General features: G+C 38.9%; 2 protein-coding genes across 4 annotated transcripts in view; one reads left to right on the top strand and one right to left on the bottom strand.

Moving 5' to 3' along the window:
• Positions 1 to 2,703, top strand: part of LOC107698363 (isocitrate dehydrogenase [NAD] subunit alpha, mitochondrial-like) — a 9,338-nt gene extending 6,635 nt beyond the window's left edge. The window contains exons 8-11 of the mRNA XM_016499337.1: positions 1,565 to 1,629; positions 1,722 to 1,806; positions 1,903 to 2,055; positions 2,148 to 2,703. Coding sequence (XP_016354823.1) covers positions 1,565 to 1,629; positions 1,722 to 1,806; positions 1,903 to 2,055; positions 2,148 to 2,231 — 387 coding nt within the window. The 3' untranslated portion in view covers positions 2,232 to 2,703. The remainder of the gene's footprint in view (positions 1 to 1,564; positions 1,630 to 1,721; positions 1,807 to 1,902; positions 2,056 to 2,147) is intronic.
• Positions 2,704 to 3,007: 304 nt separating this feature from the next.
• On the bottom strand, positions 3,008 to 11,595 carry acsbg1 (acyl-CoA synthetase bubblegum family member 1). 3 transcript variants are annotated; one of them, XM_016499189.1, is made up of 13 exons: positions 11,452 to 11,595; positions 10,531 to 10,586; positions 10,190 to 10,394; positions 6,229 to 6,349; positions 6,061 to 6,141; positions 5,832 to 5,981; positions 5,568 to 5,744; positions 4,474 to 4,652; positions 4,148 to 4,378; positions 3,833 to 4,050; positions 3,602 to 3,741; positions 3,273 to 3,519; positions 3,008 to 3,138 (listed from the first exon to the last, which is right to left on the bottom strand). In XM_016499189.1, the coding sequence occupies exons 2-13, from the start codon at positions 10,568 to 10,570 to the stop codon at positions 3,047 to 3,049; spliced, it is 1,881 nt and encodes a 626-aa protein (XP_016354675.1). In that variant the 5' UTR covers positions 10,571 to 10,586; positions 11,452 to 11,595; the 3' UTR covers positions 3,008 to 3,046. The 3 variants fall into 3 exon arrangements, with proteins under 3 accessions (XP_016354675.1, XP_016354684.1, XP_016354671.1); XM_016499198.1 differs by lacking the exon at positions 11,452 to 11,595 and adding an exon at positions 9,258 to 9,348 and having other exon boundaries at positions 10,125 to 10,394; positions 10,531 to 10,656; XM_016499185.1 differs by lacking the exon at positions 11,452 to 11,595 and having other exon boundaries at positions 10,531 to 10,656.
• Between the last annotated feature and the right edge of the window lie 888 nt (positions 11,596 to 12,483).

Raw genomic sequence — 12,483 nt, 5'->3', positions numbered from 1 at the left:
AATGCATCACAGGAATAAATTACATTTTAAAATATATTCAAATAGAAAAGTTATTATTATTATTATTATTATTATTATAGTTAATATTTCACAATATTACTGTTTTCACTGTGGTTTTGACCAAATAAATGCAGCCTTTGTGGGAGACTTCTTTCAAAAACATTTAAAAAATACCCTTAACATTTGAACAGTATTGTAAATTTAAAAATCATTTTACTTTTCTCAAATTTTCAGTGGACATTGAAAAAACCAATCTTACTGACCCCAAACTTTTACAGTAAATGTTACATGATGTGGTTGTGTACATAAAACCTTAAGTTTACAGATTGAGTCCACCATATGAAACTTGCTTTGCAAAACTTAAATCTGAATTTGTACAGCAGTCATCATATCTTGCCCTTTTGTATGAACTAACCTGACCCTGTTTTTTGAAACCTAAACATGGTTTTGTCGAGATAAAGTGATTTGAACAAAATTGGCTCTGTTTATCTCAATGTTATATGTGCACTATTTTCACTCTTAATCAGATTGTGGATGGAGTTGTGCAGAGTATTAAACTGATCACAGAGGAGGCCAGCAGACGCATTGCTAAGTATGCATTTGAGTACGCCAGGAATAACCAAAGAACCAGTGTCACGGCCGTTCACAAAGCCAACATCATGTGAGAGTCACAAATCACATAGTAACACTGTAGCTATGAAGAATTTTTACTGGTAACAAATGTCTTGTTGGATCTAATAACAAAATAATTGTAAGATATAACGATGCTAAATTCAGTGATGTCTTCTAGGCGAATGTCTGACGGTCTGTTCCTGAGGAAGTGCAGAGAGGTTGCTGAGAATTACAAGGACGTGAAATTCACCGAGATGTATCTGGATACAGTCTGTCTCAATGTATGTTTGCAAGACAACTTAGTGCATTAGGCCTGTTGTACACATCCAGCATCTGTGAAACATAAGAAATGTGCTTTTGCCATTTTTATTCATTTTTTATATTTCTACATAACTATATCATTTTTATTTCAGTTTTAGTCCTTCAACTTTGACTTATTTCATTTCTAATTTTAAAATAATTACTAAATTACTTAAGTTTTTTAATTTAAAGTTTCTTATATTTTATTTCAATATTTAAGTTTTAATTACAGAAGCTTTTTTTTTTTTGCTTTTTGTTTTTTAAATAGATCTTGTTAACAATTAGAAGACATGCAGTGCTGCACATTCAGAGTTTGGTCTTTTTACTAGTTTGGGCCTTTTTTACTTATACTGTGAAATATGGAAAATACAGAAATCTTTTGCATTGCTTTCAGTTGTTAAAAATTATATTTTGGGCTTGATGGAAGTCTATTCACACACAGTAAATACACTTTGGGTTTGGCTTCCCTCTAGTTTAATCAACAATTGAAAGTAAATGTAGTCCCCCTCCTCATGTAAATTAAATTTCATGATGATCAAGTTTGTAATAATTCTCAAACCGAGTTATTAGAAGAAATACTCAATGTACTGACCCAGAAATCACTTTTTAATTTTAATACAATCTTTCATACATTGTTGTGATTATCCACTAGATGGTGCAAGATCCATCTCATTTTGATATACTGGTAATGCCTAATCTTTATGGCGACATCTTGAGGTGAGTCTGTATGAAGCATCATGTAATAATAGTATATGTGATTTGATTATCTATGAAGTGCATGTGTCATCAGCCTTTGATTTGGGTTTCAGTGATCTGTGTGCTGGATTGATTGGGGGTCTTGGAGTCACTCCCAGTGGGAACATCGGAGCCAATGGTGTTGCTATATTTGAATCAGTACGTATGGAGGATGATGCAATAGCTTTACAATGGAGTGATTGATGATGAATAGCAATATTCCATGTATCATAATCCTTTTATTGTATGTGTTAGGTACACGGAACTGCCCCCGACATCGCAGGTAAAGACCTGGCGAACCCCACCGCTCTTTTGCTGAGTGCTGTCATGATGCTGCGCCACATGGGACTGCATGGGCACGCTAAAAAGATTGAGACCGCCTGCTTCGACACCATTCGGGACGAGAAGGTAGGATCAGTCATTTGGACATGAATATGAGTTTAGCTTCTACCATCAAGACAGAACATATTTTTATGTCTATTGCCCATCTTATATTTCAGGTTCTGACCAAAGACCTCGGTGGAAATGCTAAGTGCTCAGAGTTCACAGCTGACATCTGCCGAAGAGTGCAGGACATGGATTGAGGCTTTTCTAGTGTCTATGTTTGGATCTGATGCCTAAAGAAATCAGAAATCAAAAAAAAAAAAAGAAATTAATCTTCACATCATTCTGATATCTGCTCACAACTCTACTAAGTGTCTGCATTTTTGTTTCTCCAGAACAGCAAAGCACTATCTTAAATTCTTGTCTTTCGGCGACTGTATTTGTGAGCTGTTTTAATCTGTCAAAAAGGAACTACATAATCTAAGATAAACTGTATTTATTGCCTGGACATTTTCTCTGGTTTTATGTGTTTTGACAATTTGCCTTTCTGTCACATGACAGGAATCAAAATATTAGGGGCTTAAATACATAAAGGATATTTTGAATTATTTAGTGTTTTTTTTTTTTAAAGTGTGGTAAATCCGTTAAAAAAAGTTAATGCTATGAACTTTTTACATCGGCTATGAACTTTGCATTATGGTTAACAATTAATATAATTCAAACAGCTCTTGACCTTTGCTGTGTCAGTTGTGAAATGACTGTACTATCAAGACATGACTGTGGATGGAATATATATGTCTATTTTTATGGACAAAACAACCTATGTCTTTATTTTATAGAGCACTTTTTATATGATCATTATAATACTGCATAAACTAGATTAGAGGATTACCATATACAGTAAATATATAGACAAAGCACAAGTTTTATTTTTAAGATCTGGTCAAAACATACAGGAATATTAAACATATAACATCCAATTTACATTGAAGACAATTAACAGTATGTTTAGTGATAATTAAAAAAAATTAGGGCACTTTGTGTTGTTAGATTAAAAAATAAATCATTAAAAAATCTAATTTCTACGATATGATTGGCTGTAAAAACTCTCTATTTCACTGTGATACATCTGCAACACCACTGGGCGACATAGTTTCATTGTAGGACCTGAAAAGTAACAAATTCTATTATCTTTGGTAATAACTATTGTTCCAGGTTCAATAGAAGTTATGATCCATCAGAAAATACATTATTTTTTTATACCCATTGGATGTCTATTGGGAAGTGTTCACAGCACTCACCTAGTTCTCCTCCAACAATTGAGAAATCTTTCCCTAATATGGTCCATTTTTGAATGCGCTGGGCATTTGAGGTTGCTTTTGAATTGACCCGTGCAATTCCCTCTTCAATGGACTGATAAACTAGCTTGTCTTTTCCTCCAATGATGTCCGACACCTTTGTCGATTGGCTACCAAGCCACTGACAGAATTCCACAGCCTCCAAGCTAAGAATGTCAGTGGGCTCTGTAGTTTCTGGATTGATTGTGCACTATCCAATCAGAGGAAGAATAGATTAACCTAAATGCTTTTGGAGGTGTTGAAGCCAGATTTTGTGTCAAAGCATAGTTTACCTTTAGCGTTAGCAGCATGGACAGAAATGTCCTCTTGTCTCCAATCAACATGGCATTGCTGATGATTGGCAACTCCTGTTTAACAGCATCCTCTATGGGAAGTGGGGGAATGTTCTCTCCTCCAGCCGTGATTATAAGCTCTGAATGGAAATGCCATTTAAAGATAACTTGAATCCAATTATAGCACCAATGCTAGTAAAAATGCATAGGATTTGAAATAAAATGCTTTACCTTTTATTCTTCCAGTGATGTAAAGAAAGCCATCTTCATCTACCTTTCCCAAGTCTCCAGACTGGAGCCATCCATCTTCATCCAAAGCCTCCTTTGTTTTATCCTTCAGATTGAGGAATCCCATGAAGATATTGTGGCCCCAGAAACACACTTCTCCAATGCCATCACCATCTACATTTACTAGTTTGTATTGGCAGCCTGGAACCACCTTACCACAGCTAGAAGAGTTTAAGGAATTGTTACACAGTGAACTTGTTGATTATTGGCCTTCAGATTGAAGGTACTCAACCTGTAAGTTGAGGTAAGAGGGCTTGCCTTGAAAATTGGTACACTTTTGGCCCAGACATAAAGTGGGGTCCTGAGCTTTCACTCATCCCATAGGCTTCATACAGCCGAATGTTGAGGCCGAGGAAGAACTGAAGAGTTTCGCTTCCAATAGGTGCTGCTCCCGAAAATAACTTCATACAATTGGAGAAGCCCAGCTCGGCACGAAGCTTCTGCAAGACCAGGCTGTCCGCAAGAGTAAAGAGGAATGACTTCTCATGCCTGATTTGATGACAATAGTCATAAAAACAAGAAAAGTTCAAATAACCTGAATGTAACATAACAGACAATGATATACTGTAAAATGATTGACATACTTGGGAAGCCTTTGATTAGCCTCCAGACTAACAGACATGGCCCGTGTCACTAGTTTCCTTTTCATGTATCCACACCGTGGAATGCCTTCCTTGATCTTTTCCACAATTTTCTCCCAAACACGTGGAACGCCCATGTGGGCTGTAGGGGTTACCTCTCGAAGAGTGTCTACTAAACTCCCCTAAAAGAGAACATAAAATTGTATGTAAACCCCAGAGCATTGTAGAATAGACTTTGATCCTTTTCAACATTTGACAGCGCTGTAGTAGTCTGGTCTCAAGTCTGAGTCCAAGATCATATTTTCATGATCTTGGTCTTGGTCTTGTAACGGACCAAGTGTACTGCACAAGTCCTGAAAAGTGAAGCCAAAACATTTTGATCCCCATCTGGTAGCTGGCTGCAGTATAGGTCATAAACCCCACCCTCTCCATGTAAACGAATGGGACGTCAGCCAAACTAAAAAAAATCAAATTACACTTCAAATGTTTTTCCAAAGATGGTTTCCATCACTTTAGGTAGATCTTATCACACTGATGTGTGTTCAAGTGTTCATTTTTCTAATATATTTGCTGTTAGTTATTTGATGCTATAAAACCGGTGTGCATTGTCATGATTTTGTGTCTGTGATTGGGTCTGTGGGAGTTTGGGCGGGGGGACTCAGGCTCCAAATGAATCACTACTCCACAGACTCGGGCTCCAAGTGATGTCATTGCTGTAAGATGACAGCGGCCATACTGGGATGTTTTGGCTTCACTTTTCTATAGTAGAAGGAACTGGAGATGCGTTGTATATCTTTTTTAGTCTATGTAATGGATTTAGGAGCATTTGGATCTCAAACAACTTCAGGTCTCTGCCTTGATTTGGAGTCAATCTACTCAGGTCCTGGCCTGGTTTCGACTACAACACTAATATTTGATGACGACACCAGTTACAGCATGTAAAGCAGGGGTTCCACTTTCCAGTAGAGTGTGCAAGATTAGAAGAAACTTTTGGGCAGGCATATTGGAGCTAAACTCTATGGGTTGGTGGCCCTCCAGGAGCGGGACTGGGTGCCCTGACCTAAAGCTAAACAAAAGTCCTGTTCTTGAACATCTACCTTTAGAGCATCTGGCTGAGCAAAGGACACTTGCTCCCCCCATTGGATCTCTGTCCAGCGATCATAGATCTGAGCGGCAATATGGCTGAGAGGAAGGTAGCTGACCAGAGACTCTTGCCTGATTTCAGCTGGCTGCATATCTCCAGCCCTGCTTGCATGGTGGGCTGTCCATGTGATCTGTAAGAGTCCAGAATTCAAAATTGTCAATAATTGCAACACAACATTGCTGCTAGATTGTGAATGTCATTTTCCATAGCATCTTACATTGTCATGACTTAGCATCACTCCTTTTGGCGATCTGGTTGTTCCAGAGGTGTAAATAAGTACACAGCATTGATTGGCTTTCTGGCTACAGATGACTTCATCTAGTTCTTGTTCAGAGACTTCCGGTCCTAGTCCCATGAACTCTTCCCACTGTTTAAAGTCAAACATTTATGGTAAGTCTTCGGATAACTTTGGCTTATGTGGATCTCTATATATATTGTACACTCACTGAATAGAGATTGGGCAACTTCTCCCTCAAAGATCCAGAATATTGTACTATGGCTTTTAAGTGTGGAAGCTTATCCTTTACCTAACAAGACAAACAGGATGATTAATCAGCTTGTTCATTGTGTATGAGGAGGTCCATGTTTAGAAAATAAAGTAGACCAAATTTTACCTCTAAAATCTTATCCAGCTGCTTTTGATTTTCCACAACAATGATGTTGGCTCTTGAGTCATTAGCAACATAGAGGCAGGCATCTGGTGAGTTTGTGGTATAGATACCTGCCATTATACCCCTAGCACAAACAAAAATATAGATGTGAGGGCAGTGATCCTAGACCTAATACTCCCTTTCATTTAAGGTTGTATTTGATGTTAAGGGCCCCTGCAACATCTTAACCAATGTGTAAACAAGCTTTTTACACTTGAGATTGTTAATCCAGGGTCATTTTTAGTAATCCTGGGATATTTTGTTCCATGTTTCACACCAAGTATATTTACATGCACTTTAAAAATTAGATTTTGTAATATTTTGTAATATTTGTTAAAGTGCCCCTATTATTGTCACGCTACTGTGTTGATGAACTCACACGAACACGATGATGATGATAGGCAGTCTTAAATAAATTCACAGAAGGTTAATCCAAACAGAGAGAAGGCTTGCAACACACGTAACATCGACGATATCGGACAAATGAGGATTCAAACAGAGCAACAGGATGAGGCGAACACAGCTGAACAGGATAATACAATCAAATCAAAAACCATAGCAACGCAGACAGGAAATGAACACAAGGACAGAAAACCAAACTAAACTGAATATAATTGTGACAGTACGCCCCCTCCAAAAAAGGTGCAACCTCTCGCCGACAGTTCACTGATGGGATGAGGTTTAGGTTGAGGACAGTTGGTGATGGTGTGTAGTGAACAGAGATCCAGAGGAGGTGATGGAAGAAACCAGGGAGGTGCTGATGTTGGCAGGAGCCAAGGAGATGCCTGGGTGGCGCCCCATGGTGGCGTTGCAGGAGGTAGGAGCCATGGAGGAGGTAAGGCTGACGACACCAGGGGGCCGACCAACAGACAACGCCGATGAAAGAGGAGCCCCGGGAGGAAACAGAGTGAAGAGCTAGAGTGACACCGAGGTTCCTGAGGGCCAAGGCGGAGTCAGTGGCTCTGGCGACTGAGGCGGGGACCTGGAAGACCACGGCGAAGCTGGAGCGACTGAGGACCAAGGTGGAGCCAGAGGGAAGGAGGAGCCTGACAGAGCCAGGGGATGGAGGGACGAGGCGAAGGTGGAGCCGGAGGGACAAGGGAGCCTGGTGGAGCCAGTGGGATGACAGGCCACGGTAGAGACGACGGAGCTAGGGGCCAAGGCGGAGCCGATGGGTCGAACCAGCGAAGACAGGGCTGAAGAAGTGGAAGATATATGGAGAGGAGGCGGTAGAGGGAGGCTGGGAAGGAACACAGGAGGCTCCGGAAATTCAGGAGGTCAGGGCTGGAAGGAACCAGCGGGAAGACAGACGGCACAGGGCAATACATTAAATTATCCTAAATATTTCCAGAGGCCAGTTGTAGCTCACCCTCAATGGCAGGAGTGTGGGTGGGGCTTTTTTCCATCCCCTCGTACTCCGTCTGCTATGGGCTCAGGCAGACGCTCTGTGCAATGGGGTGGTGACTGGCTGGGCACTGGGTTGGGAGTGGGGCTGGCGTCTTCATCCGCAAGGCAGACGGTTAAGGCAGACTCTCCCCGGACAACTGCACTCGTGTGGCAGTGTTCAGTCAGGCGTGCAGGAACGAGCACAAGCAGTCATCCGGGAACATGGTCTGATGGGAGAGACACGCTTCTCGAGGGAGAGGTTCTCCTGCTCAAGGCGGAGCAGGTGGACAGCGGCAAAGTGATCCATTGACCAAAACAAACAAAAAACACTGACAAATGGAAAAAATTAAATGAGAAAGGCACACTGCTACTTATTTTCTTTTTGGGTCCTGTCTTCTGTCACAGCTACACTCCTCACGAACGCACAAAGTCAAAGAAGAAGGCTCATAAAGTCTTTAATCCAACAAAATGGTAAAGCAACACACAGGTAGCATTAACGTAGATGAGACCAGACAAACTAGAACTGAAATAATAAAATAGGTTTAAATTGATGCAAGGCCAAAAAATGCTTTCGTTTTCTCAAAATATCTGTTTAATATCAACTCATTTTCCTATGATTCGTTTGAAGCAGTTCTAAGATTCAGTCTCTCTCTAAACCCATCCATTCCGTGAGCCTACTCTGCTCTGATTGGTCAGATTGCCCAGTATGTTGTGATTGGTCTACCGCTTACTGCGTTGATACACCCATTGCCATAATTCCGTATTTTGAACGCTCGACAGAAAATGTAAACATCTATTATTTATCATACTTACAGGTTGTGATTCAGTGGAGCAAGATGGTCCAAATAAACTGGGTACTGAGCCATCTTTTAAGAGCAAGCGTTTTGTGAATCCCGCGTTGAACTCCCCGAGATTAGAGAAGCAGTCGTCAGTAAAATGACGGGAACACAAAAAAAGACTGGGGTTGTACTGCTGTGATACAGTGGAAAAAATAATTTTTAACCACTGATTCTTTGGAGCCTCATCTTTCGGAAGTGAAAATAAAACAAATTTACTTTCATAGCGTAGTGTCTTCTCGACATGATGTTTACCACACAAACAAGCTAGAGTGTTTGAGGGTGGGTCAAGGTGTTTGTGTCCGGCCAACGTAGAACATGCGTACTACGTTGTGCAAATGTTATGCAAATGTGTAACCCTGTAACTGTAACCCCCTCACATACAGCTACATTACACACTGTATGAAAGGCAATATTTGAAATGGCATAATAGGGGCACTTTAAGTTGGACTAACAGACCATAATGCAATTGTAGCTTGGCTTCATACAGCATGTACAGTATATACAATGTGTTAATCAGAATACAGTTGGCCTCTGTGTTGTGTGCATGATCCAAAAGACAAAAGGTGATGCACAGCATGTATTTAATCCTTCAAATGCTCAATTTAAGCATTCTGTTGTGTATATATGGACAGAGAAGCTGACACCGTAGTTTGACTACACACCTCGATTATGCAGTACAATTCAAATTTAGCAATACCAAAAATTACAAGTGTGAAATTTTAAGCTTAAAGTTAAAAAAAATAAAAATAAACTATGGGTTTTTCTCACCCTGCAAAGACAGTTCCAACAGCAGCAATAAACCACTCTGCTGAATTGAATACCAGGATGGCTACACTGTGGAACCGCTCCAGACCAAGCTAGGTGAATTTTCAAATATTTTATTACCGTATTGACCCGAATATAAGACGATGTTTTTTCTTGGAAATACATCTGAAAAAACGCGGTCATCTTATATTCACGGTCTAGACTTTGACATGTCAATAATACACCCACAACAATAGGTGGCGCCAAATACGCATAAAACGAGTGTGGCATGAAATACGTAATGTAATGCGTGTTGTAAAGATCGCGAGTAAAAACAAAAGAAAAAGAAAACTTTACAGCTGCATGAGTCGTGACTGTCACGTTAGCCTGATGGGACCAAACTCCCTTTGTGATTTTAAAACGTAAGACAGTACCCAGATTTGAAGACTACAGTAAGATTTAACTTCTACTGTTAATAAGATTTTGGTAGGCTACTATTAGATGGATAGCCTAAATGTCCTAATTCAGATGGGCTACCTTTTTTTTTTTAATGGTATATCAAAAAGTGTATATTTTTTAAATGTGATTGTTGGTACATTTGACCAGTTTTTACCATACTTTCAAAACAAAAATTAAAATAGGAAAAATATGCTATATGAAAATAATTGAAGACAAAATGTGTTTTACTGAGAAAAAACAAGATTTGGTTTTTAAAAAGCCTTTTTCCAAAAGGTACATCTGGAAAAAGGGGGGTCGTCTTATAATCAGAGTCGTCTTATATTCGGGCCAATACGGTATATCCAATCCATAACTTGAGCTGTGCAAATCAACTTTGTAACATGAACATGTTATGTATAAATTAGTGTTTAAAAAACTGCTCCAAGATCCCCTTTAGAAAGCCTTTGGCGGCCATTCGACTGAGGTGATAATATTCCGAAAAGGTAACTTTTTCCCACTTGTTTCCTCTTTTGCTTGCCAAAGCGGTCAGCTTCCTGTACTTCTGAACTGAGTTGGTAAACATCTGATGCACAGTGATGGGGTGTTCTGGACAAAGTTCATCCATTCTCAGCTGAACTGATCCGCTGGCCTCTGTAGTCCACAGGGATTGGGCTGGGGCCAATTCTGCACCTGCCAGAACCTCCTCAATGCTCGTTTTCTCTGCTGCATTGAATAAGAAATAATCACAGTTCAATGACTAAAAATTTGATGATATGAACAACAGGATTAGAAGGTCAGAAGATAATCCTGATCTCCAAACTCTAAATATGCTAAACAAAATAATAGTTACTCTACTTACACAATCTATTCCCAACATCCTGCTGCATAAGGTCTGTCATGGGTGAACAGGCCAAGCTGAAACACAGATTGCTGGTCTGTTAGATAGCAGTGGACACTGGCTCTCCCTGCAGTCAGACCCGGCTCTTGCTGCCGTACCCATGAATTGCATGCTGTAACCACTCAACAGCATTGTAAGACCCCACAATGACATGTTTGGGTTACAAAGTACTAAAGCCCCAGCAACTTTGTTGACAGATGGGAGTTCACAAAATGTGTGAATTTAGTTCCCATCAGTCATGGAAACTTCTATTTTCTCTTTCACTTCAGTTCTTGACATAGCCACAAGTGAGCAGGCACATTAGGTTGCTTGAAACTTGGCATCCCAACAAAATGACAGACTTAATGCGCTTTGTTAACAAGAGTGCCAGAACTGGCAGCTGAGCTGATTTCATTTCCGCTGCTCATTTTAATTCAGAGTGTTTGGTGAAAAGCACAAACATCCACGTTTTTTCCAAGTAGTGTTTTGTCAAACTCTTTAGAAAAACAAGACATTTTACATCTTATTCTTATCTGTGGCAACCTTAGTTGAACATAACTTCACACAAATTCTCACATGAAAAAAAAAAAAGTTTCTCATTGTTAAAGGAATATTCTCTTTTTTTTTGCCATGAAGTGCCATAAACATAAAAAAAGCTGAATTCATGTTTTCTTAAACCGTAAGTTTCACATTTGCGCTTTTTAATCTTCAAAGAAATAACTAATTTACTTATAATGTAAATGCCACACTGTAACCTATATATTTTTTAAACCAAATGCATTGATTTTTGATTCATTTTGACTCACATAAAATCACTTAAATTTCAATGCGCAGGATGAAGACGTGATGAAGATGTCACAGTACAAGTTAATTCAACAAATTATATTAAACACATCCACATACCTTTTTCCAAACTGGTTATTGGTTGGATCAATTTGCTGGTGTATTTGAGTGCTGACTGCAGGACTGGTATGAACTGTTCAAAGATTGTCCGGTTCTTGGCATAATGAGGACAGAATGAAGCAATGAATAGCTCCATGAGGCACCTTCACAATTCTCCAAGTGAAAAGCTTCAGCTATGTGCTTATTTTTATGATGCTCTGAGTAAGCTTCTGGGAAATGTTCATAGTGAAGTTCTTTTCTTAGGAGAAGTTGGCAAAAAGTTTGTTCAGTGTGAAATGTCTTTGGGTGAAAACAGTGCATTTTCATGAGTTTGTGGGCTTTCATATGGAAATGTGTTACAGTCCTTAGAATTTGTGTAAAACAACCCACTCAGCTGAATTTATTTGAGGTTATTCTGACTTATCTTCAATAAAATTTATTTATTTCTAATGGGATTTTTTCTATTTTAGTTTTATCACCTATAGGAAAAGAGAGTTTCCAAACTCCAAAGTCTTTTACGTCAAATCAAGTCCTTTCTGTTCAGTGCAACAAAACACACAAGCTTAAATGTATGGGTCAAATACAAATAAGCATATCCATGATAAAGAAAAGGAAAAATCGATTTAACTGTAGTTTAAAGTACATGTCAAGTTCTCAGAAATGTACTCTTTGCAATCATGTTGGTGTGATTTTGAAAAAGTTATACTTTTCTATTTAATAATGGCTGAAAATGTTATACCATCAAGGAACGAGTAATGGCATCCCTTATCCCTTCAATACATGTTAGTGGGCACTGCACTTTAATCATCATTTTAATAAAAAAAAAAAAACATTTTCAATTATTTTTTCAAGCTCGAGACTTAATGACCTTGTCATGAGGGTTTGGGTCCTCTATTATATTAAGATTGATGTGTTTTTATGAATGTAGTTTGCACCACATGACTTTGATTTTGTAGTCCATTTTTTTTCCAAGTATTAGAAAAAAAATAAAAAATAAAATAACATTTGCTTCTCTAATCTTTTTGTATTCTATCTATTTGTTTTCTTTTTATT

Source organism: Sinocyclocheilus anshuiensis, unplaced genomic scaffold (genome assembly GCF_001515605.1).
Source record: "Sinocyclocheilus anshuiensis isolate Anshui unplaced genomic scaffold, SAMN03320099.WGS_v1.1 scaffold1054, whole genome shotgun sequence".
NCBI lineage: Eukaryota > Metazoa > Chordata > Actinopteri > Cypriniformes > Cyprinidae > Sinocyclocheilus > Sinocyclocheilus anshuiensis.
This window is presented reverse-complemented; position numbering and strand designations above follow the sequence as displayed.

Bases quoted from the DNA above. Each gene is read 5' to 3' on its own strand.
- acsbg1 (XM_016499198.1), bottom strand. From the start codon at position 10,570: ATGACAGACCTTATGCAGCAGGATGTTGGGAATAGATTGT. The intron at 6,350-9,257 runs GTGAGAAAAACC...TGTTTGTGCTAG, and splicing joins GTTGGAACTGTCTTTGCAGG to GGGTATAATGGCAGGTATCT. The intron at 4,653-5,567 runs GTAGATGTTCAA...GTTCTCTTTTAG, and splicing joins CTCAGCCAGATGCTCTAAAG to GGGAGTTTAGTAGACACTCT.